The 26,599-nt window shown below is 48.7% G+C and overlaps 1 protein-coding gene across 2 annotated transcripts in view; it reads left to right on the top strand.

Moving 5' to 3' along the window:
• Nucleotides 1-26,599, top strand: part of TGM2 (transglutaminase 2) — a 69,974-nt gene that overhangs the window by 36,582 nt on the left and 6,793 nt on the right. For both annotated transcript variants that reach the window (XM_083447408.1, XM_083447409.1), the window contains 7 exons: nucleotides 3,398-3,516; nucleotides 13,552-13,680; nucleotides 15,065-15,242; nucleotides 16,245-16,380; nucleotides 18,618-18,721; nucleotides 19,575-19,814; nucleotides 20,745-21,014. In XM_083447408.1, coding sequence (XP_083303534.1) covers nucleotides 3,398-3,516; nucleotides 13,552-13,680; nucleotides 15,065-15,242; nucleotides 16,245-16,380; nucleotides 18,618-18,721; nucleotides 19,575-19,814; nucleotides 20,745-21,014 — 1,176 coding nt within the window. The remainder of the gene's footprint in view (nucleotides 1-3,397; nucleotides 3,517-13,551; nucleotides 13,681-15,064; nucleotides 15,243-16,244; nucleotides 16,381-18,617; nucleotides 18,722-19,574; nucleotides 19,815-20,744; nucleotides 21,015-26,599) is intronic.

The following is a 26,599-nucleotide window of genomic DNA, read 5'->3' as shown; positions in this document are numbered from 1 at the left end:
CAATTGCTAGGTTATGTAGGGAAACTTGCTCTGTCAACTTCTGGATTGAGGATGTTGATTGATCAATTTTTATTGATTGATTATCAATTTTTTGATTTATCACTGCCAATTGTTCCAGAACTTGTTTCAGTACACCCTCAGCTCCTCCTGTTGCCATATCTCCCTCCTCTGATTTTTCAGGCTTTTCGGTTTCTACTTTTTGTGTCGCAAGCACAGCTGGAACTGATAATCTGCGTCCCTGAGTTAAAGTTGTTTGGACAAGCTGTGCCTGCTTTTTTGCTTTCTCTTTCTCCTTAGCTTCTTTAGCTTTGGCTGCTCTTGTCTTTCCTGCGCCACTCATCAGTCAATGTTCAAGGTCAAATGTTATAATCCCATGGGAAAGACAAGCTCAAATTTAAAAACAGTCCATTGAGAGAGGATAAACAGAAAACTTTTCCCTGGCCTCTATATTGCCAATATCCTCTAGGGGGAGTGCCACCAAAATTTTAGTGAGAAGAAGGTAACTTTCCGCCATTAAAGTCCCTTTGTTCCAACTTTGAAAGCACCTTTAAAGGCGAATTAGTTCCAACGCGCTAAGAAAAGAGTCCTGCAGAGCACTTTTAAACATGTAACAAAGTTCCAGCAAGGTGCCTGCAAATGTATCCACTTCAGCTAAATAAGCTCAAAATTACACTTTCCAGTTACAAAAGTATCTGGAGGTTTGCAACAGTTCCGCAGTTTATACAACTTTGCCCGGCCACCCGGGAATATGGAGTTAGAGTCTTCCCTTGCCCCTTGGGGGACCACTTCAGGTCCAATTTATGCTGTATTTATTCTTAAAAGGAAAGTTTCCAATGTGCACGAAAGTCCCAATTTAAAGCTTGAAAGCTTCTCTACTCACAGCGCTTTCCGCTCTTTAGATCATCTGCTTTGATCTTGCAAGCAGTGCCGGAAGACGGACTTCCTCTTTCTCGTCTCCCGTTTTCAGCCAAATTTTCCGAATTAATTTGTAGGATCTTAGGTCCTTACTCACGGGTTTGATGTTTCAGCCCGATGTTTCTTGGAAGAAGGATCAGCGCTCATCCGTGACAGCCGCGCGGCTTCGCCTCCGCAGAAAGAGCGATGAACCCACAGCACCGCTCCCCCTCCTTCACTCCGGAGCCCCTTACGGGGTTCCTTTCGTGATTTCGGGGTCGCTCCAGGTGCCCGCCGGGTCCCACGGCCACGGACTCACTCTGCCCGTGGTTTCTCTTGATGGGTTGTCGCTGCGCCGTCGCGAGCAACCCTTTTCTGCGGTGCCCCTCTTCAGAACTCGAAGAGGTCCGCCATCACGGTTTCGCGCCGCCCCCGGAAGCAATGGACAAGGGTCTTTTGCAGTCCTGCCTGGAATTGCTGGGGATTGATGCTGCAACCTTCTAGATGCAAAGCAGCCATGGATGAAATGGTATTAGAGCATGTGCTCTGAGTGCAGAAGGTTCCTACTTCCAGTCTGTAGGAACTCCAGTTTAAAGGGATCTCAGGCTGAAGGGCTGCAGAAGCCTGGGACAGTTAGAAGGAGGCAGACCCGTTTGGAAGGAAGCTGGCTTGGAGAGAGTTAGACCATTGGTCTATCTACTTCAGTATTGTCTACACGGGCGGGCAGCATCTCCTGCTCCCCCACTGCCTCCTCCCCCAGACAAGGCTTTGTGTTTCTAGTGCAGGGAGACCACACTCCCCAGCAAACTGTGTTGAAAGTGTTACAGTCCACCCCCCCCTCCTATTATCGCAGTCAAGCACATTCTGACCTGGGCGGCAACATTGCTGGCAACACTTTGCATTTCTGTCGTGTCTTTTCATTATCCCATATGATGCTGCCGATGAGTGTTATCTTACTACCTTTCTCTGTGTCAGTGTTCAAAGGTTGAAATGCACCCACGGGGTTTGGATGCTAAATTGGAACAGACACACAGAGCAGAGCAAAATGGAGGATTATTTTAGATTCCAACTACGTTTGTTCTGGGTATAAGCTTTCGTGTGCAAATCTGAAGGTATCCGAAGAAGTGTGCATGCACACGAAAACCTATACCCAGAACAAACTTAGTTGGTCTCTAAGGTGCTACTGGACAATTTTTTTATTTATTTCGACTGTGTTAGACCAACTGGGCTGCCTACCTGAATTTAGATTCCGTTTACTTGAAGGAGCAGCTGGAGCAATCTGCAATATTTGCTCCAAGATTCTTTGCCGTGTTGCTGGGGCTCTGCTCCCGGGTCATCCCACTGTCCTTGATGACATCAGAAGGGATCTGCTTTCTCAGTTTCTAGGCTTTCCCAGAGACAGTGCAATGCAGTGGTTAGAGTGTTCGCCTAGGACCAAATCTCTCCCCCCAGCCATGAAGCTCACTGTGTGACCTTGGGCCAGTGCTTGCTTCTCACAGGGTTGTTGTGGGGGTTAAATGAAGGCTAGAATCACGTATGTGGGTGGCGCTGTGGTCTAAACCACTGAGCCTCTTGGGCTTGCCGGAAAGAGGCTCGGCAGTTTGAATCCCTGCCACGGGGTGAGCTCTCATTGCTTGGTCCCTGCTCCTACCAACCTAGCAGTTCAAAAGCACACCAGTGCAAGTAGATAAATAGGTACTGCTGTGGCAGGAAGGTAAACAGTGTTTCCATGTGCTCTCATGGTGTCCCATTGCATCAGAAGCGGTTTAGTCCTGCTGGCCACATGACCTGGAAAACTTTATGTGGACAAATGCTGGCTCCCTTGGCCTCAAAGCGAGATGCAACCCCGTAGTTGCCTTTGACTGGACTTTTCCCCCCGGGGGTCCTTTACCTTTACCTTTTACCTAGGAGGAAAAATTGGGCTATAAACATTCTAGGTAAAGATAAAGGGACCCCTGACAGTTAAGTCCAGTTGCAGATGACTCTGGGGTTGTGGCGCTCATCTCGCTCTATAGGCCGAGGGAGCTGGCGTACAGCTTCTGGGTCAAGTGGCCAGCAGGACTAAGCCGCTTCTGGCAAACCAGAGCAGCGCACGGAAACGCTGTTTGCCTTCCCGCCGGAGCGGTACCTATTTACTTGCACTCGGACATGCTTTCAAACTGCTAGGTTGGCAGGAGCAGGGACCGAGCAACGGGAGCTCACCCTGTCATGGGGATTTGAACCGCCGACCTTCTGATCGGCAAGCCCTAGGCTCTGTGGTTTAGACCACATTCTAGTCCTCATTAATCCCCACAACAGCCCTGTGAGGTAGGTTTAAGCTGCGAGGCAGTGACTGGCCTCCAAGGACACACACCATGAACGTTTTGGCCGAGTGGGGATTCGAACCCAGGTCACCCCGGTCCTAGACTAACGCTCTGACCACTACACCACACGGCCTCTCCCCCATCCCTCTCCTCCGAGGCCTTTTCCGCCTTCCTCTTCTGACGGCATCTTTTCCCCGCAGCGGACTCTGTCTTCCTGGAGAGCGAAGAGCAGCGTGTGGAATACGTCTTGACCCAGCATGGCCAGATCTACCAGGGATCCAAGGATTACATCTACTCGATCCCATGGAACTTTGGCCAGGTGAGTTGCTTCCTTGCCCTCTGCTGCCCTTTTGCGAAGCACGTGGGGAGCCGGAAGAGGGGCACAAAGGATCCATTAGTCCAAGCCCCTCTGCATTTGGTTGAAAACAGGCACTCCAGGAGTGTAAATGGCACCATCAGATACCTGAGCAGAGAACTTGCCTGTCTATCGTCCTCTTAGAGAATGTTCCACAAAATAGGAGAGAGGCAATATGAGGAGTTTCTGGCAGATGCCCCCTGGGATGGAGAGAGAAGGCATGCAAAAGGCTGAAATTCCTCAGCAAGCTTTAGAAAAAAAGGACACAGAAGAGACTGAAGTGGATCAAAACATTTTCACAACACTCTGCAGCTCTTCAGGCAATGGTTTTTGAAATATACTCAGAGTCGCAAAGTGATTTCATGCTTTTTATTCAGCTCATGGTGGTGAGGAGGAATGAATCAAAGCCCCCTCAAAGTATCTGCTTTATATACATTATTTACACAATGGGCTGCACATGATTGGCTAATTCTGGAATTCTACTGTAAGCCAATCAGGTTGTGGATTCACTTATATCTGGAGCATGATTGGGTGGTTCCTGCCAACCAATCATACTGCTGCATTGTTCTAGGACCAATCAGACTGCTGCATTCTGAATCTTATTGTTCTAGGACCAATCAGACTGCTGCAGTTTGGATCCTATTCAACTCAGTACATAACAGTTTTCAAAACAGCTCTGCCTTCTGCCCAAAGGGCTCCGTCCTCTGATGGTCTATGCCAGAAGTGCTTTCATCATTCACCCATCTGTCTTTGCACCCACTCATGGATTACTTTGGCTCCTGTCATGCTGTTCTCTTGCACAGAAATAATCCAATTCCTCCCAGAACCCGAAGTTTCCAAAGGCTTTGGGTGGATGACAGTAGATTTAAAAGCATATGGGGTGAGTTTTTAAAAATGTAACCCTTACAAAGGTTTAGAGAGGAGAGCGTGGAAATGGAGCTGCCAGAATGATTTTGTTTCCTTTTGGAGAGACAGGACAGATAAAAGAATGTGCTTCTTCGCAAAGCACCCGGTCAAACCGCCACAAGTTCCAGTGATGGCTGCCAACTCTGAAGGGTTTAAGTGGGGGTTAGATAAATTCATGGTGGATGTAGCTGTCTTTGGCTATAAATATAACAAGAAAAAAAGCACACCAAGAACTCTGGCCAATATAAGTTTCAAAAGTGGGAGTGGTCCCTACATGCAAATGAATAGTAAATTGTAACGATGATTCCAGCTGATGAAGAAGAATACGTCGAAACGGGGCACTGTCCCGGTTTCTGATCCATAACTGACCTCTGACGTCTGCTCAATGATTGAAACTAAGATCTTCACGTCAAATGAAGAAGGACTTCATTTTATCTGATGCCAATGGTCTTTTAAATATCACGGACCTGTATACCTGAAGCAGTATCTCCACCCCCATAATTCAGCCCAGACACTGAGGTCCAGCGCCGAGGGCCTTCTGGCGGTTCCCTCGCTGCGAGAAGCCAAGTTACAGGGAACCAGGCAGAGGGCCTTCTCGGTAGTGGCACCCGCCCTGTGGAACGCCCTCCCACCAGACGTCAAAGAGAAAAACAATGACCAGACTTTTAGAAGACATCTAAAGGCAGCCCTGTTTAGGGAAGCTTTTAATGTTTAATAGGTTATTGTATTTTAGTGTTCTGTTGGAAGCTGCCCAGAGTGGGCTGGGTATAAATAATAATAATAATAATAATAAATGTTTTATTTATTACAGTATTTTAATATTTTGTTGGAAGCCGCCCAGAGTGGCGGGGGAAGCCCAGCCAGATGGGCGGGGTATAAATAATAAATTATAATATTATTATTATCATCACAGAAATTCATCTCAAATGGGTGAAACCCAACAAGCTGAAACATACATACTGAGGACCTTTCTGGGCCAACGAAAGAATCCCACACTTTTCTGGATGTGAAATTGCTGACTCCAGAACTTGCAGGAACCGAGAGATAGAGATAGAGAGAGAGAGAGGAGAGAGAGAATGGGAGAGAGGCTATAGATCATTGAACCCAGTCGGGGTCAGGGGAAATTCTGCATAGCTTGCATAGCATTGCACACTGGAGTCCAGGTTTTGTATCCGTTAGCAGGAGCAACATGACCCACATGAAATTCTGTGCATGCAGAGTCATAAAAGATGGGCATCCCTTGGGTATGTGCAAATGTTCCCAAATGTTTGGTTTGGAATGTGGGAGGCAGGGCTGTCTAGCAACAGAGCTGCATTGCTGAGGGGAAGCTGGTGGCCATCTAGATCAGGGGTCAGCAAACTTTTTCAGCTGGGGGCCGGTCCACTGTCCCTCAGACCTTGTGGGGGTCCGGACTATATTTTGAAAAAGAAAAAAAAGTGAACGAATTCCCAGAGATGCATTTTAAATAAAAGCACACCTTCTACTCATGTAAAAACACCAGGCAGGCCCCACAAATAACCCAGAGGTGCCTTTTAAATAAAAGCGCACATTTTACTCATGTAAAAATACACTGATTCCTGGACCGTCCGCGGGCCGGATTTAGAAGGCTATTGGGCCGGATCCGGCCCCCAGGCCTTTGTTTGCCTACCTATGATCTAGATCAGTGGTTCTCAACCTGCGGGTCGCCAGATGTTGTTGGACCACAGCTCCCATCATCCCTAGCTAGCAAGGCCAGAGCTCAGGGGTGATGGGAGTTGTAGTCCAACAACATCTGGGGACCTACAGGTTGAGAACCGCTGATCTAGATAGTCTGGCTCTACCATTAAGCAGTTGCCTCAGGCGGCAGATGCTGCAGAGTGGGCAGAAACAGGGAGGTATTTGAGCTTATTTCACAGGGCCAGCTCTAACCTGGCCAGCGTCTCTTGGGCGTAGCAAAGGATGCTGCCCACTTGACACCGTTGAAATAAGATGCATCTGACCATCTGGTGGGCTTTGACCATGGGCTAGGGAGAGAGGGAATATCTTGTCCTTTGCCTCAGGCAGCAAAATGTCTTGGGCAAGTCCGATTCTCCAGCCCTGAGGCAACAATGTAGGACACAATCCATCTCCAGATTCAAGCATATGATAAGGAGAGAACAGAAGGTCCTCAGCCAGAAACAACCATTTTGCAGGCACTTTTAGAGCCAATCTAATGCCTTCCAGATGTTTTACGCTACAACTCTCTCAGTGCTGGCAAGAGAGCACCACGTTGGCAAAGGCTATTTTAGAGGATAGGGTAGCAAGTTAAACCAAGATCTCAGAGTCCTGATGATCCTCACAGGGACATGTCACCTTGGGCAAAGCTGTACCCCACAGCCTCAGTTCCTCCGTTTGTGAAATGGAGCCAAAGATAACACACTTTGCACTAGCTTTTTGGGTTCCAGGTTGTTGTATTTGCTTCGGACGTGTGCCAGAAGGCAACAGGAACAAGTGCAAACATCGGACTGTACAAAACGTTCATCATCGCATCACCCAGTCCAGCATTCCTGGAGCTCTCCAGTACAAACAGGAAGCAAATGCAGATATTCAAAGAGAATAAAAACAGATCAAATCCATATACAGCAAGCCTGCACATGAGGAGAAATCAGAGAGTCTGAAACTGATCCGGATGACAGCCAAGGACATGAAAGGGAGGAAAACACCACAGCATTGGGGCAAGATCTGCCAGGGGAATCAGCCGTGCGCTGGGCAATTCAATGGCTGTCAGGCTTGATCCAAAAGTCTCCTTTTGGGTATGGTCGCCCCATAGCCACACAAACAATTTCACAGAGGAAGGCAAGGGCAGGTGCTGAGCATGGCTGCCTCTGCCCCAGATGCCCAATGGGAAACCCACAACCAGGAATCGAGCACCAGAACAACTCCTGTGGCTTCCAGCACCTGGTATTCATGCGCAGACCGAAGGCAGACCGTAACTCTCCGGGTCCTCTCCTGCATGAATTTGCCTAATTCTGGAGGGCAGCAGCTTGGGACTGTTCATTGAGCCAAACTGTGCTTTGGCTCACAGCTGCCCCCTCCCCTCCTTTCGCCTTTCTATGGGGCCAGAACAGGGGGGAAGCTGCTCCCTGGAGTTCTCCGTTCTTATCTGAGGCTTCAGCGAGCATCTAATCTCTGCTGCACAAACAGGCCAGAGGCATCCTGGCTGGCTGTCAGCCTGCCCAACTCCTCTTCCTGGACGGCGAGATAAAAACCGCTTCTGACGCCTCCAGACGAGGCAGCCAGTTGTCACTCTCTCCGATGCCTGAGAAAGTCCTTCAAAGTGGCGTCCGCTGCCACTCTCGGTGCCAGAATCTCTTGCCCTCCGTAGGTTCTGCAGCCGTGAATAAAATGTGCATCAGGCTCTGCCAAAGTCCTGGTCGTTGCGGCTTTGAGAAATGGGACCCCACTGAAGGATTTTCTCCAGGAGGCTCCTAGCCAGGAGGACTCTACTCTGCCTCCACAGTCAGAAGCAGAGGTGCTTCTGAATCCCAGTTGCTGGAGAGGGGTCCTGTGTTCGAATCCTGCTTGTGTCTTTCCCAATAGAGGCATCTGATCTGGTTGGCCACAGTGAGGACAGAATGCTGGATGGAAAGAGCTGTTGAATACCTTCCAACATTTCTCCAATGAAAATTGTTATTGTTTAGTCGTTTAGTCGTGTCCACCTCTTCGTGATCCCATGGACCAGAGCACGCCAGGCACTCCTGTCTTCCACTGCCTCCCGCAGTTTGGTCAAACGCATGCTGGTAGCTTCCAGAACACTGTCCAACCATCTCGTCCTCTGTCGTCCCTGTCGTCCCCTTCTCCTTGTGCCCTCCATCTTTCCCAACATCAGGGTCTTTTCCAGGGAGTCTTCTCTTCTCATGAGGTGGCCAAAGTCTTGGAGCCTCAGCTTCAGGATCTGTCCTTCCAGTGAGCACTCAGGGCTGATTTCCTTCAGAATGGATCGGTTTGATCTTCTTGCAGTCCATGGGACTCTCAAGAGTCTCCTCCAGCACCAGAATTCAAAATGAAAATAGGGGCATCCTATTTAACAACAACAACAACAGGCTGCCCCAGCCACTCTGGGCGGCTTTAAATATACAGTGGAACCTTGGTTCCCGAATGGTTTACTTGCTGAACTAATTGGCTCCTGAACGCCACTAACCCGGAAGTGAGTGTTCCGGTTTGCGAACATTTTTCAGAAGCCGAACATCCTTCTGCAGCCAATCAGAAGCCATGCCTTGGTTTTTGAACTGTTTTGGGAATTGAGTGGACTCCTGGAACAGATTAAGTTCGAGAACCAAGGTACCACTGTTTATATAAACATAACAAAACATTTAAAAACTTCCCTATGCCTTCAGATGTCTTCCAAAGGTTGTATAATTACTTATCTCCTTGGCTCACATAACTCCATACCCTCCAACGGAACAGTCTCCCTTGGGAGATTGTGAACTCTACTTCCCTTGAGGTTTTTAAGCAGAGGTTGGGTGGCCATCAGGCATGGAATCACAGCTAAAACATCCTTTAGCTGGATGCTTGACTTCTCTTGATGGAGCCTAGAATAGCATTAGCTTTCTTTTTGTTCCCACATCTCATCAATGATGGGCCTTGCCAGTCCCGCTTCCCCATCTTAGCTGATCGGAAGGTCGGCGGTTTGAATCCCCGCGACGGGGTGAGCTCCCATTGCTTTGTCCCTGCTCCTGCCAACCTAGCAGTTTGAAAGCACACCAGTGCAAGTAGATAAATAGGCACCACTGTGGTGGGAAGGTAAACGGCGTTTCCGTGCGCTCTGGTTTCCATCACGGTGTCCCATTGTGCCAGAAGCAGTTTAGTCCTGCTGGCCACATGACCTGGAAATCTGTCTGTGGACAAACCCTGGCTCCCTTGGCCTGAAAGCAAGATGAGCGCCACAACCCCAGAGTCGCCTTTGACTGGACTTAACCATCCAGGGGTCCTTTACCTTTACTGCTCACCCCATCTAACCAACCCTACTGAGCTCTCAGTAGGTGGAAATCCTAAACTGAGAGACAAAAACTCCCTTTCAGTTCTTAGTCAGACCAGGCCACTCTTTTCAACTTCTTCCTCATAAGTGGGTTCAACCTCCAGCACATTCCAGGCGGCTTGGAGCAAAAGCTTCTGGGCTGAGCACCTTCTCATGAATCAGCTTCCTCAGCACCATCCCTGATGCCCTGCAGGTTCCATCCTGCCCAAGGGATCACGGAAAAATTCCCCGGGTTTGTAGGTCAACGTGGAAGTCCTGTGGGGTGCTGTAGAGAAGCAAGATAGGTGTAGGTTGCTAATGGTTTAGGGGGCTGAAAGGAGTCCCTGCTCTCAAGACTGGCTGCAGGCCATCTGCATTTTCTTCAGCATTTTGGCAAAATGCAGGAAATAAGAAGTGTGTGTGTGTGTGTGTGCATATGGATAGAGCGCCAAATGGAAGGTTTGCCTCTGGTAAACACATGTTGTTGTTGTTTAGTCGTTCAGTCGTGTCCGACTCTTCGTGACCCCATGGACCAGAGCACGCCAGGCACTCCTGTCTTCCACTACCTCCCGCAGTTTAGTCAGACTCATGTTTGTAGCTTCCAGAACACTGTCCCACCATCTCGTCCTCTGTCGCTCCCTTCTCCTTGTGCCCTCCATCTTTCCCAGCATCAGGGTCTTTTCCAGGGAGTCTTCTCTTCTCATGAGGTGGCCAAAGTATTGGAGTCTCAGCTTCACACATAGAAGAAGTCTATCAGTGTTTCCTAGCCATTATAGATGGTGCAGTGGTTAGACTAGGATGTGGGAGATGCGGGTTCAAATCCCTACCAGCCATGAAGCTGACCATGCGTCAGTTAGCGCCTAAACAGCCTCAGCCCAGTATACCTGAAGGAGCGTCTCCACCCCCATCATTCTGCCCGGACGCTGAGGTCCAGCACCGAGGGCCTTCTGGCGGTTCCCTCATTGCAAGAAGCAAAGCTACAGGGAACCAGGCAGAGGGCCTTCTCGGTGGTGGCCCCCGCCCTGTGGAACCCCCTCCCATCAGATGTCAAAGCGATAAATAACTACCTGACATTCAGAAGACATCTGAAGGCAGCCCTGTTCTGGGAAGTTTTTAATCTGTGATATTTTAGTGTATTTTTTGTTTCTATGGAAGCCGCCCAGAGTGGCTGGGGAAACCCAGCCAGATGGGCGGGGTACAAATAATAAATTATTATAAATTATTTTTATCAGCATAGCCTACCTCACAAGGTTGCTGTTGCACACGATGCACACCAATTCGTGCTCCTTGCTGGAAAGTTGGCGCATAAATGTGATAAAAATGAAAATAGCTAATTGGCAGTGTATCAGTTGCTGCAGATCACATAGGGAGAGAGTGGTCTTGAACCCAGGTTCTGCTTGTGGGGATTCCAATGAGCATCTGGTTAGCCACTGTCAGAAGAGGATGCTGTCTTCAATGAGCCCCCGGCCTGATCAATTAATGGTGTGTGTGGGGGGGGGGGGTAATTGACACATGATCGTTGGGTCATCATCTGGCAGATCCTTAGCCAGTCATGGTGGGAGCTGATTCTGGCCGATCAGGACAGAATAAGGATGGTAAGCGAGAATTTAACCTGGAGTCAGGGCCTGGCCATGGAAGTAGCTAGCTGTTCTTACGGGTTTGCCAGGTAGGATGTTGTTGTTGTTGTTTAGTCGTTTAGTCGTGCCCGACTCTTTGTGACCCCCTGGACCAGAGCACGCCAGGCACTTCTGTCTTCCACTGTCTCCTGCAGTTTGGTCAAACTCATGCTGGTAGCTTCGAGAACACTGTCCCACCATCTCGTCCTCTGTCGTCCCCTTCTCCTTGTGCCCTCCATCTTTCCCAACATCGGGGTCTTTTCCAGGGAGTCTTCTCTTCTCATGAGGTGGCCAAAGTCTTGGAGCCTCAGCTTCAGGATCTTTCCTTCCAGTGAGCACTCAGGGCTGATTTCCTTCAGAATGGATACGTTTGATGAGGTCTGAAGAGTCTCCTCCAGCACCACAATTCAGAAGCATCCATTCTTCGGCGATCGGCCTTCTTTATGGTCCAGCTCTCACTTCCATGCTCTCACTACTTTATCCAGGTAGGATAAAGCTGTCCAATTCCCGCAGGTGGAGGGAAAGTGTCCCTCAAAGGGCTAGAGGTGCTTTTGCAGGAAAAGGAAAAGTGGATGGTCCTTAGCTGTTCCTCCTGTGTTATTGCAGGGTGATGACGCTTTGGACCCCTTCCAACTCTACATTTCTATAATTGTTTTTATATAAACAGTTCTGTAGTGGAGGATTGCAAGCACAGTTCGTGTTCAAACCTGAACTGGCATTTCAGACAGAAAACCAGTACTGTGGCTTTAATGCTGAACTGGTCACGCTTTATCCCGCTCTGAGAGTTTAATAAAAACACAGTTTTTGTTTCCATTGTGCCTCAGCTCTGATTTACACCTAGTGCAGGGGGTGAGTTGTCACAGCCCCCCCCCCCCCCCAGTATCAAGAGTCCTTGCTGTGGGTTTAAATGATACGTTGCCACCTATAGAGTATCCCTGAATTCTTGGTTGTTAGGGAAGCAACCAGGGTTAAATTCCCTCGGACTCTGTCCTGTTGCCCTGGTCCCATCTTCCTTGAGGGAGGGTGTCATGGCAAAGAAAAAGGAGCTAGCTGTGTGTGTATGTATGTGTGTGTGTGTGTGTGTGTGAGAGAGAGAGAGAGAGAGAGAGAGAGAGAGAGAGAGAATATGCTATGAACTCAGTGGGACAATTAGCCTGATAATCACACGCGTTAAGAGAGCTTTTAAAATGCAGTTTGACAACCCAATGGGCATGTGGAGCCGCTGAGATCTCTGCAGCAACACACAGCTTTGGATTTTAATCAATCCGTAACCATGCTCAGCTTCCCTCCTTATTTCCCCCTTCCTTGCCAGAAAGGGAAACTCTCCTCAAAGTGGAGAAAAATGTGTTGCACTCAGACGTGTCCAGGTTTTTCTTGGACTCAACGGCTAATATATGCCTTTGACATGTGCACCCGCATTTGGACAGGTTTGTTTGTCCCCGTCCGCTTGGGGCCTGAAAAACACACCCCTTCCCTGATTTCGATGGCTGACTTGATGGACCTTGTGCTGGATTCAGGGAGGCATTTGTGGTGTTCTTTTTTCCTTTTTTTCAAACAATTTTTATCTGATTTTACAAGTGTAGAATTATGACAATACAAAATACATATCCATATTTAGAGATTTCTCTGAATCTCCAGACTTCCCACGCGCCACTCCATGGGTCCTACGGTCAACCTTTTCAACTGCATATTCTTTCCTAATCCATAAGTTATATCTCTCCAGATTGTCCATGGTATTTGTTTGTGGTGTTCCTCATCTGCACCAGGCAGGAAGACATACAGCAGGCATCCTTTGGCTAAGATGGGTCCTTTCCCCTCACAGCAAATAGATGTGGGAATGTAGTGGTGATTTTAGTAGTGACAAGGAAGGTTTAACCCCCTCCTCTCCACATGGCACAGCTGTAATACTGATTGTGGCTATTTAGAGAGCGAGGTAGGGGTGGAGACTTCCATGATCCAGCAACTTGTCTAGTTTGCTTTATTCCTGATGTATTGCAGTCCAGGGAAATAAGAAAAACCTGGGTGTTTTCTTTTTCATTTCCTGGTACTGTCTGACAGCACTGGCTACCCATTAGTTTTTGGGCCGAATTTTGACCTTTAAAGCCTTATATAGCTCTCCTCCTATTCACCAACCCAGACCCTGCAATCTGAAGCCCTTCTTTGTTTGCCTATTTCACAAGAGGCCCGGAGGGCGGCAACATGAGAACGGGGCCTTTTTAGTGGTGGCTCCCTGCTTGTGGAATGTTCTCCTCAGGGAGGCTCGCCTGGTGCCATCATCATATATCTTCAGTCACCAGGGAAATCATTCCTCTTTCACCAGGCCTTTGGCTTTAAACTACGCACTTTTAGAGTTGGTGAGATGTTTTAATGTAAACCCCCCCTTGGTTTAATGCATGTATGTGGGGTTTGCTGGTGCTCTTTCACTTTTTGTAAGTTCCCGTGATGATGATGATGATGATGATGATGTCTTCCTCTTATGCCTTCCTTCTCCTTCTGGATTAGTTTGAAGATGAAATTCTGGACATCTGCCTCCAGCTGTTGGACACCAACCCCAAGTTTCTCCGAAACCAGGACAAGGACTGCTCCCGACGCAACAGCCCTGTCTATATCAGCAGGGTAGTGAGCGCCATGGTGAGTTTGGAGCAAGAGGACAGGCCCTCCACGTGGGTGACCGTGCCAGCGGCAGCCTCCCCAGGCAGCTTCTGCCCAGTCCTAAGGAGATGCTCGCGTTGTCTTCTGCCAGCCCCACAGAGAGCCGAGTCCTCCTCACACACTCAGGGGCTTTCCTGCGAAGCTGAAATGGCCCAAACTCCTGCCTGTGAGCTGGTTGCAAAATAAGATAACACAGAATTATGTGTTAGGGGACACTTGCATTCTGAAACGTGTATCAGAGATGCTGCTGCCTTTATCTTACTTCAGGTAATTACCGTAGTTCTGCAAGTACAGGCGAAACTCGGAAAATTAGAATATCTATGGGGCACTGCCAAGAGAAAGATGAGAGACATGAGACTGAGCAATGCAGAAGAGTTGAAGGCTGCCATTAAAGCATCCTGGTCTTCCATAACACCTCAGCAGTGCCACAGGCTGATAGCATCCATGCCACGCCGCATTGAGGCAGTAATTGATGCAAAAGGGGCCCAAACCAAGTACTGAGTACATATGCATGCTTCTAACAATGAGTCCGTAAGTGACTGTGGAGGCCAATTCTGGATCCACACGTCCTTCCACAGTGGGGACATAGGTTTCCGGGCAAGAGCTGATCATGGTGAGGGTTTGCCAAGCATGCCTTCCTCTTAGCACGTTTCTCCCTTGCGTCCTGCGTTTGAGTGACACCTTTGGTAAAGGCTGTTCTCCAACTGAAGCACTCGCAGGCCAGTGTTTCCCAGTTGTCGGTGTTTATACTACATTTTAAAAGATTTGCCTTGAGACAGCCTTTGAACCTCTTTTGTTGACCACCAGCATTACACTTTCCATTTTTAAGCTGGGAATAGAGTAGTTGCTTTGGAAGACGATCATCAGGCATCCGCACAACATGACCAGTCCAACCAAGTTGATGTTGAAGAATCATTGCTTCCACACTGGTGATCTTTGCTTCTTCCAGTACAATGGCATTAGTTTGCCTGTCTTCCCAAGTGAGGTGTAAAAAATTTTGGGATTCAGGGTACAACTGTAAAGACAATGAAAGCAGAGCTCACAGCACCATCAAATAAATGCAGGTTTCAAAAAATGGCTCTGTAAGTTGTTTTGAAGATGAACAGGGGGAAAGACCACAAGATGGTGTCAGGCAGGCCTCCCAGGGAAGGATATTCCATAACTGGGGTACCCACTCAGTAGAGGTACCCGGACTGGACCTCCAAAGACAGCCTCAGGCTTTGGGCAGATAAATAGGCTCCCTTGGCTCCAAGCTGTTTTGCACCTGGACTCAGGAAACCCCACCCAATCTGTGCAAATGGTTCCTTCAGCTCCTGAGCCACCTGTTCACATCCTCCTCCTCTTGTTGTGTCTTGGGCTGCAGGTGAACTGCAACGATGACCAAGGCATCCTGTTTGGACGCTGGGACAACCAGTATGACGACGGCGTGAGCCCCATGGCCTGGAACGGGAGCGTGGACATCCTCCAGAGGTGGCAGAAATATGGGTGCCAGCCAGTCCGGTACGGGCAGTGCTGGGTCTTTGCCGCTGTGGCCTGCACAGGTGAGGGGTCCTCAGTGAGGAAGCAGAAAGGGGCGGCCTCCTTGGCTCACCCCCATCACAAACAGCATTTGGGGAATACCATGGCTCTGTTGGTTTCTGTGTGTTGCCTCTGTGCAGTGCCCTTGGAGTCACAGGACTCTGTTTACATTCCTGGGATTCCAGACTGTTGGAAGTCTCATGGAAGACAGGAGACGGATGTGATGTTTACTGGTTTCCTGTTCCTTTGTTTTTCGGTTGCTCTCTGCTTTCACAGAGAGAGGGTGTATTTCTTTTCTGTCTGCGTAGCTTAGTAGTAAAACTCTTAGCATGTAGCTCATATTTCTTGTCCTTCCCTGTGCTGGATACTCTGCGTAATGGGGAAACGTGCTTGGAGCCTTATCAGAGGCTCAGGTCATTAATCACATCGGAGGCGATTTCGGAGGACTCGACCGGAGGAGTCGCTCGGTCAAACGCAAGTCCGACAGGCTCCTCCATGTCAAAACACACAAGCTCTCTTTTTAAAGTGCGTTGGGGGTTCTGGTATATGCTACAGCCCCCTGTTCCACCGTTCTCTGTAGCAGGGGGCCGTTTCCTCACCCTCTCCATGGGGGACCATGCCCAATGCCCCCTCCCAGGGCACACCAGAGGCAAACTATTGTTTTGTTGCTTTTTGTTGCTTTGGCTTTAGCTATTTATTTGTATTTTTATCTTGTGAATGCCCTAAGATTTTCTGACGAAGGGCTGTATATAAATCTAATAAATAATTAAAATAAAATAATAAACTTGGCCTTTGGGAATGAGGCAGCTAGTTCTGCCTTTGTCTTCTTTGCTTGTTAATATTTCACTGTAGGACCGGAATGACTGCAAATGCAGGTATATCTGTATTGCCTTGCATGCAGTTGTGTGGATTTTTAAAGTCAGCTGTAGGAGCGAGTGTCTCCCTCATTTGGGAGCTTGGTGGGTCTGTTGGGCGTGTTCCACGGATCGTTCACCTCTTCCTCTTCTGCCCCCCTCCCTTCCCAGTGCTGAGGTCCCTGGGGATCCCCACGCGCGTGGTCACGAACTACAACTCTGCCCACGACACCAACGGCAACCTGGTCATAGAGCAGTATTTGGATGAGAACGGGAAGCTGCAGCAGGGCAACCGGGAGCTCATCTGGTGAGTGGAGGTCCGGCGGGTGTTTGGGATTCCCCGAAAATGCATGCGGCGTCTTGGACCCATCAGTCTGATAGCCTTGCCTAGCTATGAGGTGCTGGGCTCTGTCCATGAAGGAACTTTAGGGTTCCTGGTGCAGCTAGCAGGGAAGCAGCAACTGAATCAACAACAACGGCTTCCTTGGAGGTTTTTAAGCAGAGGTTGGAAAGCCATCTGTCAGGGGTACTTTCAGCTGAGATTCCTGCATTGCAGGGGTTAGACTAGATGATCCCTGGCAATCCCTTCCAACCCTACCCTACTGTTATTCTATAATAATAATAATAATTTATTATTTGTAGCCCACCCATCTGGCTGGGTTTCCCCAGCCACTCTGGGTGGCTTCCAACAAAGATGAAAAATACACTAAAATGTCACATATTAAAAACTTCCCTGAACAGGGCTGCCTTCAGATGTCCTCTGAATGTCAGGTAGTTGTTTATCGCTTTGACATCTGGTGGGAGGGCGTTCCACAGGGCGGGCGCCACTACCGAGAAGGCCCTCTGGCTGGTTCCCTGTAACTTGGCCTCTCGCAGTGAGGGAACCGCCAGAAGGCCCTCGGAGTTGGACCTCAGTGTCCGGGCAGAACGATGGGGGAGGAGACGCTCCTTCAGATATATTGGACCGAGGCCGTTTAGGGCTTTAAAGGTCAGCACCAACACTTTGAATTGTGCTTCTCTTCCCATTCTATAATTCCACGATTCTCATTATAGCAGTTAATTTTGCCAAAATTAAATATTCATTTAGTTTACAAATCCATTCCTCCTTTGTGGGTATAGTTTGTGACTTCTGTTGGGATACTGCCAGGGAGACATAGTCCATCATGACTCCACGTCGCCTCCGGACATCCATCGATCTCCCGTAAACACGCAGTATCAGCAATTAGCGACATGAGCTCCAGAAATAGCTTGCCACATTCCAGAGCTGATGCACGTTCTATCAGCAGAATTCACACAGCGAAAGATGCACACAGGAGAGCATTATTTACAAGTTTATTTAGCGTTGGTCAGAACAAAGAAAACATGACTGCCTGCTTCGGTGTCTCCGGCACAGAGAGAGAAATGAAAGCAAAGACACAACAGAAACATCCTGTGAACAGGAAATACGCAGGCTGTGACACAAACATCCTGCTCCCTTTTAAGGTGGAACGGAAATATCCTAACAGCTTCCACCTAGTAGCAATCACTATTCTAGCAGCTGTACTTGCATTAAGGAAAATGTTCTCTCCCCCCCCCCCCCCCGTGGTATCTCTTCAACTATCAATCCAAGGAGATATGTCTCTGGTTTCTTTGTTATTGATATTTTCAACATCTTCTTTAGTTCTTCATGTACTAATACCCAAAATTTCTTAATTTCCTCACACCTTCACCACATATGTATTGTTGTTCCTATTTCTCCACCAGATCTCCAACAGAGATTGGATTTCAATTTGTATATCTTTGCCAACTTAACTGGCAAAATTAACTGCTTTAATAAGAAATCTGTCGAATCAAAAATTTAAAAAGGAATGGAAATGTTTTGATGAATATATGGCAAAAAAAGATACGCTAACATGTCTAGATTAAAATGTGAAGTACTGTATGGAAGAAAAATTAGTAAGGAAAGATAATAAGAATATATAGATGATTTGAGAAGATTGTAGAATGCAAAGATTATTGTAAATTGTATAATGTGGAGGAAATCGAGTGGGGGCAGAGGGAAGTGGGAGGAAGGAGAAAAGGATAATATGATGGATTGAGGAAACAGAAATGTAGGGGGGGATGGGGAGGAAATGGTGTTGGCTTTGGTACATCTGTATTGTAATGCAATGTGTGAAAACCAAGAAAAAACGGAAAATAATAAGAAATTAAATTAAAAATAATTCTACGCTTCTCCTGTTGTCGCCTCAAGTCAAAGCTGTTGTGCTGCTGGAAGCAGGCAGACATCAGCAAAGTTTGCATTTCAGGCGTTGATAGGATTTCTCTGCTGACGAGGTGCCTGATACTTGAGCATCCCATAACGGTTTTCAAGCATCTTGCAGAGCGAGGGTGCCTGGCACTCCTCAGGAACACCTAGGAGAGAAATTCCATGGGGGGAGCTGAGAATTTTCCAGCTGGGCCTGTGCCAAACGCCTCTGGAATGTGAGGGTCCTTTGGAGAAATGCAGAGTGTACCTCTCTTATCGGACTTCGCTCCCTCCCTCCCCCTTTTCTCTGCCTGCCACAGGAATTATCACTGCTGGAACGAATCCTGGATGACCCGCCCAGATCTCCCAGGCGGGTATGACGGCTGGCAGGCTTTGGACCCTACTCCCCAGGAAAAAAGCGAAGGTATCTCTGCCCAGAGCGCCAGCCAATAGCCTCCTCCTCCATCCTAGCACCTTGCAGAGGTTTAGGGCTACAGCTCTCAGCCCCATAGGCAGGCCCCAAAGGATTTGGGCTGGGAGGAGGTTGTCTGTGTTGCTTAACTGAAGGACAGGGTAGAACTTTAATAGAAAAAAAAGGAATGGTGCCTGAAATGCAGGCAACGATGACAATCGCTTATTACAGATAGGCACGTATCTATATGTACGCTGAGCCCTATACGCAGTTTCCTATCATCACTTTGGCTGGGAGGTTCTGCAGAGCTGGGAATGGAGGCAATTAAGGGACAAAGAAAAGAGGCTTGATTATGCCCCTAACGCTCCATACAGTGGGACCTTGGTTCTCAAACTTCTTGGTACTCAAACAACTTGGAACCCAGACACTGCAAACCCGGAAGTAAGTGTTCTGGTTTGCGAACTTTTTTTGGAAGCCAAATGTACTCCATTTTGAGTGCCATACTTTCATTTTGAGTGTTACGCTGAGGTCTGTCTGTTTTTGCTATTTATTTTGCGTTTTTGTTTTTGCGGCTCTTTTTTGTTTTGTTTTGTTTTGTGTGGAACCGAGTTCAGCTACTGATTGATTGATTGTGTGACTGCAGTACATTGTTTATTGCTTTCATTTTATGGATCAATGGTCTCGTTAGATAGTAAAATTCATGTTAAATGGCTGCTTTAGGGGTTGTTTTTAAAAGTCTGGAATGGATTATTTTTTTATGTATAATTTTTTCATTACTTTTCAACATATCATTTCCAACAATAATTAAACGCAGCCAGTGTACGTTTTAATATTCCTCTGGTCGGTGGCTTCTTTCTCCTTTCAGGAGTCTATTGCTGTGGCCCCACTCCGGTCCGAGCTGTCAAGGAAGGAGACCTGAAGCTGAAGTACGACGTGAAGTTTGTCTTCGCCGAGGTCAACGCAGACGTGGCCTATTTGATGCTGCAGAGTGACATGTCTCGGAAAAGGACCACCTACTCCTCTCTGGTGGGAAAGCACATCAGCACCAAGAGCGTGGGCAGAGATGCCAAGGAGGACATCACCCACAACTACAAGTACCCAGAAGGTACCCAGAGCATCTCTGGGTTGTATATAAGTGGGAGGCAGGGAGGGAGGGAGGGAGGGAGGGAATACTTGTTGTTGTTGTTGTTGTTGTTCAGTCGTGTCCGACTCTTCGTGACCCCCTGGACCAGAGCACGCCAGGCCCTCCTGTCTTCCACTGCCTCCCACAGTTTGGTCAAACTCATGCTGGTAGCTTCGAGAACACTGTCCCACCATCTCCTCCTCTGTCGTCCCCTTCTCCTTGTGCCCTCCATCTTTCCCAACATGAGGGTCTTTTCCAGGGAGTCTTCTCTTCTCATGAGGTGGCCAGAGTATTAGAGCCTCAGCTTCAGGATCTGTCCTTCCAGTGAGCACTCAGGGCTGATTTCCTTCAGAATGGAGAGGTTTGATCTACTTGCAGTCCATGGGACTCTCAAGAGTCTCTTCCAGCACCGTACTAGAGGGAATACTAGATTCAGGGAAATCTATGCCTACGGAAGTCATTTTCCAAACTTTCAATAATGACAAAGATTCATGTCTCTGAATGTAAGGATGAGGATTCACATCAGTTTCCCAAACTTCTGTATTTATTTATAAAAACATTTATGGACCGCTGTCTCATTAAAAAAAAGTCAAAGCGGTTTACAACCAAAATACACAAAGCCACACACAGTACAAACCATACCATTTAAAAATATTTTTTTTAATGGACATCAAATAAAATAAATAAATAAATAAATAAATAAATAAATAAATATCCTTCCAGTAGCACCTTAGAGACCAACTAAGTTAGTTATTGGTATGAGCTTTTGTGTGCATGCACATTTGGTATCTGATACCAAATAACTGGGACCTCTAAACTACAGTTATTCATGGACCTTAAGGTCCTCTGCGGGGCAGACCAGGAGAGGCGGTCCTGTAGGTACCTTAGTTGTTCCTGCTTCCATTTTTGCAGACTCAGAGGAGGAGAGGTCCGTCTTTGAGAAGGCGAAGCACCAGAAGGTCTACCCGCCAACAGAAGTGGGCTTGAAAGTCAAAATCAAGGCCTCTGAAGGGATGAACAACGGGTGCGACTTTGACGTCTTTGCCGTCATCAACAACAACACGGACACCGAGCGGCGATGCCGGCTTATGTTTGGCGCCCGGACTCTCACCTACAACGGGACGCTGGGGCCAGAATGTGGGAGCAAAGACCTGCTCAACGTCAACCTGGAGCCCTACGCAGGTAAAGACAGATGAGAGCAGGTGAACTATCTACCTTCTCCATCCCCTAATCATATGGACCCATGAAGCTCCCTTGTTGTTGTTTAGTCATGTCCGACTCTTTGTGACCCCCTGGAACAGAGCACGCCAGGCCCTCCTGTCTTCCACTGCCTCCCACAGTTTGCTCAACTCATACTGGTAGCTTCAAGAACACTGTCCAACCATTTCGTCCTCTGTCGTCCCTTTTTCCTTGTGCCCTCCATCTTTCCCAACATCAGGGTCTTTTTCAGGGAGTCTTCTCTTCTCCTGAGGTGGCCAAAGTATTGGAGCCTCAGCTTCAGGATCTGTCCTTCCAGTGAGCACTCAGGGCTGATTTCCTTCAGAATGGAGAAGTTTGATCTTCTTGCAGTCCATGGGACTCTCAAGAGTCTCCTCCAGCACCATAATTCAAAAGCATCAAATCTTCCGCGATCAGCCTTCTTTATGGTCCAGCTCTCACTTCCATACATCACTTCTGGGAAAACCATGGCTTGAACCATATGGACCTTAGGGAGAGTCAGATCATGCTTAGAATGATCCAACTCAGTTTCCTGCAGCCTGATGCTTTCAAAAGGAGAGCCCTGCTTGATAAGGCCAGATCCTGTTCCCGCAGTGGCCAATCAGGAGCCCCCAGGAGGCCCACAAGCAGGTCCTGAATCCCACCTTCATTTCCCAGCCATTGGAATTCAGAAGCATTGCTGCCCCCAAGCATGGCCTGGATCCCAGGAGTCTGGAAGCAGAGCAGCTGCTGCTGCACTTTCAGCTTTGAGTAGAACAGCAAGGACTGGCTGTTGTGCTGTTTCTCCATCCTTTCTTTGGAGGCAGCAGACAGAGGATTTGCAAGCCTGCTGCTGAGCAGGGCCCAGCGGCCTTTGCTCCCCTCGCCAGTCCCTTCCTGGGCTGCAGGCTTTCCCTTTCCTCCCCTGCCCCTCTGTTGCTCCACTTCTCCTCCAGTTGAGATGGCTTCTCTTCAGCCCAGCTGTTCCCCATCAGTCTGTGACCTCCTTGCGCCCCCAGCTCCACTTCTCCTTGTTTAGCATTCCTGCTGCGCTTCAGCAGTGACGGAATGGAAATGATCTGCATCAAGCGCCGAGACCTTCTTCCCTTCCCCTTCTCCTTCTCCTTCTCCTTCTCCTTCTCTCCTTCTCCCCTTCCCCTTCCCCTTCTTCCCTTCCCCTTCTCCTTCTTCCCTTCCCCTTCTCCTTCTTCCCTTCCCCTTCCCCTTCCCCATCTCCTTTTCTCCTTCCCCTTCTCCTTCTCCTTCTCCTTTTCTCCTTCTCCTTTTCTCCTTCTCCTTCTCCTTCTCCTTTTCTCCTTCTCCTTCTCCTTCTCCTTTTCTCCTTCTCCTTCTCCTTCTCCTTTTCTCCTTCTCCTTCTTGCAGCAGGAAGCGCTGATGGGGAGCGGCTGCCAGGGCATCCCTATCTCCTGGCTGCAGCATCACCTCCACCGCAGCAGGCATCTCCAGATGTTGGAGAGGCTTTCTTTGCCCAGGGCAGCGCCTAAATCTTTGGCGTTGCACTTTTAGCTCTCCGCATCTCTGGGTAGAGCAGGTGATTAGGACCCTCTAGAGCAGCCTTTCTCAACCTGCGGGTCCCCAGATGTTGTTGGACTACAACTCCCATCACCCCTAGCTAGCAAGGCCAGAGCTCAGGGATGATGGGAGTTGGAGTCCAATAACAGCTGGGGACCCACAGGTTGAGAAAGGCTGCTCTAGATAATGGGTAGGCAAACTAAGGCCCGGGGGCCGGATCCGGCCCAATTGCCTTCTAAATCTGGCCTGTGGATGGTCTGGGAATCAGCATGTTTTTACATGAGTAGAATGATGTGTCCTTATATTTAAAATGCATCTCTGGGTTATTTGTGGGGCCTGCCTTGTGTTTTTACATGAGCAGAATGTGTCCATTTATTTAAAATGTATCCTTGAGTTATTTGTGGGGCATAGGAATTCGTTCATTATTATTTTTTCCAAAATATAGTCCGGCCCCCCACAAGGTCTGTGGGACAGTGGACCGGACCCCTGCTGAAAAAGTTTGCTGGCCCCTGCTCTAGATCTTCTTGGACCACAACTTCCATCCTCCTTCCTAGCCATTGGCCATGCTAGGTGCTGGGCCTGCTGGGATTTGGAGTCCTCCCATGTGTGGGGGGGTCCACAGGGCTGCCACCCCTGAGCAAGACTGGAGGGAGCCTCTCTTTCTCAGCTGGCAACCTGAGACATCTCTTGGCAACCACACCAGGCCACCCTAGGATGGAATTGGAGAGGGTGGCATCATCTCCTGGTTTTCAGCAGACACACAAATGCTTGTGCGTTCTTGTGAGCTGCTTGGCTCACTCCTCTTGGCTCCCGTCCTGTGGATTTTGGCACCAGGGCCTGGATTCACATCCTGAGGACCAAGCGTAAGTGGAAGGGGATCACTGCACTCTGAGCAGGCAATTTCCTGCCCTTTGTGGCTCCTCCAAGTGAGCAGCTGCTATTCCTTTCAGCCCATTTATATAACAGCACCTGAAAGGCGGGGTTTTGGGTGGTGGGTTTCAAGCAAACAATGGGCCTTGCAGTGCTGGGGCTGGCGGAGTCAGGTTCCTTCCAAACCGCATACCTTCGCAGAGGCAAAACCGCAGAGATAAACAGCCCTTCCGGAGATGGAGACTGGCGTGAGCGTTGGCTCCCTGCCCCAAGGGAGAGAGAAGTGCTTGTTTGCTTTGAACCTGGACCAAGATTGTCACTGTGCATTCATGCAGAGGGTGTGTCAGCACAGGAGTTTTTGCTGGCCTCCTGGTGCCTGGGACCGTGGGGCTAAGAATGAAGGCGGTGGGTGATCTTTGATTGGAACTTTTTAAGCAGAGGTGGCCGTCCGCCAGGGATTCTTTAGCTGTGATTTTTGCATTGCAGGGGGTTGGACTGGATGACCTTTGGGTTCCCCCAACTCTGTAATCCCATGAAACAGCTGGACTGGTTCTTCAAATTGGTGGATCTCGCTGTGCACTGAGTGACACTCCGGCGGGAGTATGACCTCACCTTCTCTTTCGTAGAACCATAGGACTGTCTAGTGGGAATCACAAAACGCCTGACAGATGGCCCTCCAACCTCTGCTTTGAAATCTCCAAGGAGAGAGAGTCCGCCACCTCTCGAGGGAGTCTGTTCCACTATTGAACAGCTCTTACTGTCGAAGTTCCTCCTCATGTATAGTCAGAATCTCCTTTTTCGTCATTTCAAGCCATTGGTTCAAGTTCTGCCCTCCAGAGCAGGAGAAAACAAGTTGGTTCCATCTTCCGTGGGACAGCCCTTGAGATATTTGAAAATGGCTATCGTATCCCCTCTAAGCCTTTCCTTCTCCAGGCTAAAATACCCACCTCCACAGGACATGTTCAACAGTGCCTAGGAGAGGCAGAGGGGCCCTTTACTAAGGAAGAACCAGCTGCGTTTTTCCTCCTCCCTCCAGATACCTTTTCCTTTTGTGCCATGTGCCTTTTAGATCATAAGCAGGGATACTCTGTGAACATTTGCAGACAGTGCCGAGAGCCTTTTTTCTGGCTGAAGAGCAAGGTGAAAATGCTACGAATTAAAGAAGCAGGCTCTATCTTGTTCAGCTCCCTCTCTCCCCCACCCCTGCACCCATGGTCAGTCAGATTTCCCCAGGAAGCCCCTAAACAAACCATGCAAGCCAGAACCTCCCCCCCTCCTTCTCTTGCATTAAGAAAGCCTTTCCACCCTGGGGGCTTCCTCTTGCTTCAGTTGGCAGGCCTAGGCCAGGATGCTCATTTGCATTACAAATGCCTTCCCCCAGTTCCAGACAAACAGCAAGAATTTGGAGGTGAGCAGCAAGGGAGGCTAGCTTCCTGGGTGAAAACACCCACAGCCTGAGCACCCGCAGGTTGACAGCCATTTGGAAGAGAACGCAGAGACACGTTGAGGCGACCGCAGGCTGTCGTTCAGCGCCCAAGACTGCTCAGGCAGGAATGTAGCTGTTTGGCAGAAATCCACCTTCGGGTCATTGATGGAGCATCGATGTAAGGGCCAGTGGTGAGAGCCACACAGACCCCTGAGAAGCTGTGACAATCTGGGTCGCTTGAGCTTCCAAGTTGTCCTGAGGCTCCGTCTTGCCGGATATCTCCAAGCTGTGGGATTTGGGGGGTATTCCCACCCTTTGGGGACCCCCAGAGCCTCTATGCTTGCAGAGGTTAAAACCCAGGATGCTCCCAGGCTGCTGCTATTTTGCAAACAGGGCTTGGATCTTGTCCCAAATAACTCAGGTTTGCTGTTCCAGTGGATTCGGTGCTTTGGCACAACAAGCCCATTTTCCTTTAAAAAATGACCCTTTGCGGTGAGGAGATTAATGGGGAAATTCAGCGTGGGAACACAATGGCTTGGTACAGTGGAGTTTAACCTCCCTTCAAATAGGTCGGGATGACAGCTCAGTTAAACCGGTTATCTGGGAGTGACCTTCGCCAGCTCTCGGATCCTCTTTGGAAAGACATGATAGAAGCTTATAAAATTACTCTCGGCATGGGGAAACTGGACCGAGAAGAGTTTTCCTCCCTCTCTGCTAACGCTGGAGCTCATGAAGAGCCAGTGAAGCTGAATGTTGGAAGGTTCAGAACAGTTAAAAGAAAGTCCTTTTTCATGCAGCACAGAGTTGAACTATGGAACTCCTTGCCACAGGAGACGGTGATGGCTGTTAACCTAGATGGCTTTAAAAGACGACTGGATAAATTCATGGAGGAGAAAGCTATCAATGGATATTGGCTATGCTTCTCCTTCACAGCTGGAGGCGCCCATGCTTCTGAATGCCAGCAGAGTTGCTCTTATGGTCAGGTCCCGCTTGTGGGTTTCCCATAATGGGCATCTGGTCAGTCACTGTGAGAGCAGGATGCAAGACTGGATGGGACACTGGCCTGATCCAGCAGGCCCTTCTTATACAGTGGTACCTCTGGATGCGAACGGGATCCGTTCCGGAGCCCCGTTCACATCCTGAGTAGAACGTAAGACGCAACTGTGTGTCTGCACGTGCGCGGGTCACATTTTGCCGCTTCATGATGTCATTTTGAGTGTCCGCGCATGCGTGAGCAGCGAAACCCGGAAATAACACGCTCCGTTACTTCTGGGTCGCCGCGGAGCGTAACTTGGAAACGCTCAACCTGAAGCACATTTAACCCGAGGTATGACTGCATTCTTTACTCCCGGGGGAATTGTCCAAATGCCATCTCCATGTCAGAAAGCATTAAATGCTGTGTCCTCTTTGCATCCTATTAATACCCCAGAGTTTTAGTCCTCTCCAAGTTTTCCATTTCAGCTGCAATTCTGAATTAAAGAATCAGAAAGCTGAAGAAGCAAGGCATGGGAACTACAGCAGAAGAAGCAAACTTTCTATTTCTCTCTCTCTCTCTCTCTCTCTCTCTCTCTCTCTCTGCATTCTTTCATTTAGAAGTGACATGTTTTCTTCCAGAGCTGGGAAGGAATCCGATATGCTTTGATCCAACACTTTCTGATGGCACTGTAGCGTTTTACGTGCACCAGAAACCTTTTACAAGTGCACCTTCCACTTGACCCGGCTGCATTAACTGGGCCTTAT

The sequence above is a fragment of the Podarcis tiliguerta genome (genome assembly GCF_965153285.1).
Source record: "Podarcis tiliguerta genome assembly, chromosome: 6".
Taxonomy (NCBI): domain Eukaryota; kingdom Metazoa; phylum Chordata; class Lepidosauria; order Squamata; family Lacertidae; genus Podarcis; species Podarcis tiliguerta.
This window is presented reverse-complemented; position numbering and strand designations above follow the sequence as displayed.